This window comes from Cebus imitator, unplaced genomic scaffold (assembly GCF_001604975.1).
Source record: "Cebus imitator isolate Cc_AM_T3 unplaced genomic scaffold, Cebus_imitator-1.0 Scaffold267, whole genome shotgun sequence".
Taxonomy (NCBI): Eukaryota; Metazoa; Chordata; class Mammalia; order Primates; family Cebidae; genus Cebus; species Cebus imitator.
In genome coordinates this window covers 251,305-254,475 of record NW_016107582.1, presented here as the reverse complement: position 1 = coordinate 254,475, position 3,171 = coordinate 251,305, and the positions used below count along the sequence as shown (strand labels likewise).

The following is a 3,171-nucleotide window of genomic DNA, read 5'->3' as shown; positions in this document are numbered from 1 at the left end:
TAAATACGGGGTTTCACCATGTTGGTCAGGCTGGTCTTGAATTCCCGACCTCAGGTGATCCGCCCGCCTTGACCTCCAAAGTGCTTGGATTACAGACGTGAGCCACCACGCCTGGCCATGCATGCTCTTCTTATGCCTTAATTGACTCCTTTCACAGTCCTTTATCTTTGAGGAACCTGACCTGTGTGTAGTAGAAATGTAGACCTCGTGTTCCAGTCAACATACGGCATAATCATTTGTTACAGTGCCATTAAAGGTGTTTTAATGAGATCACTCTTGTACCCACACCATTATTTCCTGTGGTTATTAGTACATGGAAGGGGAATGGCTAGTTATGAAGCCCAAGAATTATGGACTTAAATCTTGCCCAAGCAATTACCGTGGAGCTATGGGCCCATCGTCCCTGCCCTCACCCACCATCAAGTGCTTAGGGACATTTCTGAGGACTTTCCTAGAGTAAAAGAGAGGCACTTCCTAAAATTTAGCTTAGAACAATAAAGTTCACTTATCTGGCTTCCTGTGGTATGATGCGATGAGGAATGTAGAGTTTGTTTAAAGAGGTCTAGTCTGACATGGAAAAAACGTCCTTGAAAAAGACAAAGATTGAATAATGATAGTATCTTTAGGTGAGAAGGGATGGAGAAAATTTTTATCTTAAACTGTAGTTAGAGAGAAAAGGTAAAGAAAGGCAATCATGGTTGTAGAGAAGGGATGTTGAAGAGTGCAAAGGTGTGTGTGCAGGTGTCCATTTCTGTATTGATTATGAAATTGTTGTGGAAATCTGAAGCTCTGCCAAAAGAATGGACCTAAAGTGGATTTTTCTGACCATAAGTATTCACTGCTGGTACAATGCCTCATATGTACAAGATGGTCAGTATATGACTGATGACAGTTCAGGCTTGCAGTTTGTAGTATGTTAAGTTGCCAGCCCTATCTTAAAGAAATTAAACTCATATTTTGATTCCTTAAATTCCTATAGCTGGAACCTGATATGGATCTGCCATAGTTCCAGGACTTGATGAAGTTTCTTAAACTTTCTATTTTTATACGTGAATGTAGTTGTGTATCACAGTGATAGCACTTGAAATTCAAAATAAGTAGATTTAGGATAAATAATATATGTAGCAAATTTTAGGAGCTCACTGATAGAATAGGCTATACACATTAGTAACTATAACTGATGGATGATAAACTACCTTGGCTGTTTCAGGAGAACGTAGCATGTCAGGGGAGCATCTTTCACCTGTGTTGTTGATGACAGGAAGGAAAACTGTCTTCTCCAAACTGTCAGGTAATTGATATTACTGTCAGAAACAGAGACCTAGACTGATTGAGCCTTGATCTGACCCATGTGCCAACTCATAGAACTTCCTATCCTTGAATTTGTAGACTGGCAAGTGTTTTTTGTTTGTTTCCTGTAACTAAATGTGATACCCCAAAGGAAGTGTGTCCAAATCAGCTGTTTCCTCAGTCCTGTTACTATGCAATAGAGCCCAAATTTCCTTATCCAAGACTTTTTTGTGTTTGTTTATATTCTCTGATTCTGACTTTTGCAGCTAAAGCTAACAATTCTCTATAGGATAGGTGAGTGAATTATTTTCATGTCAGAGACTATGGTTTACTATATAAACTATTAATAGTTTCCCTTCCTTCCCCACCCCATTTATTTGAAAAGAATAATCTTTTTGAAATTGATATACAGATAAAGTTCACAAGAAGATGAAGCTTTGATCTCATATTGCCATTTTTTCATATTAATGCTCATTTTTTTTTCAAACTCGGTTTCTATTTCTATTCTTTAAAGGCTGAGAAGAAGGGAGTCAGCAATACGATCATCGGGATGATCTTTGGATGTTTTGCTTTGTCCGAGTTGCTGGCATCCTTGGTATTTGGAAACTATGTAAGCATAAAGTTCATATGTACATCTTAATTTTTAAAAATTGCATGGTGAATTATTTTCATTTACTAGTCTAGAATTTGCATTGATACAGAATAGCCATCTTTGTAGTTTTATAAATTGTAACACTGTTAACAGTTCCTTCCTCAGAATTGATTGATTTTTAACTCTTTCCATGTTTGTAAGCAATGTGTACTGTCACTCTGTTAAAGAATTATTATAACGTATTAACTGTATATGTCTTCCCCCATCCTGTATTTTCCAATACAGTGGATTTGTTTATATTAATAGAGACTTGTAGAAGTCATAAATTGACCACTCTGCTTTGACATTTATTATAGCTTGTACAAATTGGAGCAAAATTTATGTTTGTAGCTGGAATGTTTGTCTCAGGAGGAGTTACAATTCTCTTTGGGTGAGTCATTTTCTGATTATATTTGGAAGCCTGAAGATTTTGTAATCTATCTTCAGCTTAAAATGTTAAAGGCTCTTTAAGTCAATGGTTCCATTATTGTTTGTCGAATGCATAGCATGTGATAATGACAGGAGTTGAGAGAGTAGAGATCGGGGATAAATGGCACTGATTTTAAGGAAACAGGCCTCTGGGGGATCTCCATGATGCTTGCTACTGAACCTCTTCATTAGGACTCCTGTGATTGCGAGTGACAGAAACTTAACTCACTTTTCTGAGTCATGGAAACTTACTAGCTTCAGTAAAAAACTGAATTTCTTCAACGAAGTCAACTCAAAAAATATCAGAATACAGATTTGAAACAACGCCACAAGAAACGTTTCTTCTTGTGATTTGAACAAGCACTCCCCTGTAGGTGGCAAGACGGCCCCTAGCAGCTTCAGTAGAAAGTGCCAGTTTCCTAACAGTTCCTATTAGAGTCACAGAATGAACCCTCACTGGCCTGATCTTTGCTGATGGTGGTGGTGGTGGGGGATGTTCTGATTGGCCAGGCCGGGTCACATGCTCAGTTCAGCGCGTGGCACATAACAGAATGGTTTCCCCCATTGCTACTTCCAGAAAAAGAAAAAACGAATGCCAGAGGCAAAAGAGATGTGAAAGTTCTTAAGCTTAGAGTTCTTAAACTAGCAGCGCAGTGCCAAATAATATGTAAGAGCTTATATCAGTACATGGGGAACATAGAGGAATAACAGTATAGTAAGATTATAATGAAATAAACTCAAGAAAACTTAAATGGGGTTAAAAAATTTTTGGAGGAGTCTTTTATTTTCTTTCTTTATTCCTTTTTTTTTTTTTTTTTTTT

At 37.6% G+C, this 3,171-nt stretch overlaps 1 protein-coding gene across 3 annotated transcripts in view; it reads left to right on the top strand.

Annotated features, from left to right (window-relative positions):
• Positions 1 to 3,171, top strand: part of SLC18B1 (solute carrier family 18 member B1) — a 28,619-nt gene that overhangs the window by 5,329 nt on the left and 20,119 nt on the right. For 2 of the 3 annotated variants that reach the window (XM_017500607.2, XM_017500608.2), the window contains exons 3-4: positions 1,805 to 1,900; positions 2,239 to 2,312. In XM_017500607.2, the coding sequence (XP_017356096.1) occupies positions 1,805 to 1,900; positions 2,239 to 2,312 (170 nt within the window). Of the gene's footprint in view, positions 1 to 1,210; positions 1,292 to 1,804; positions 1,901 to 2,238; positions 2,313 to 3,171 lie in introns of all 3 variants that reach the window. The other variant, XM_017500609.2, reaches the window with a different exon arrangement.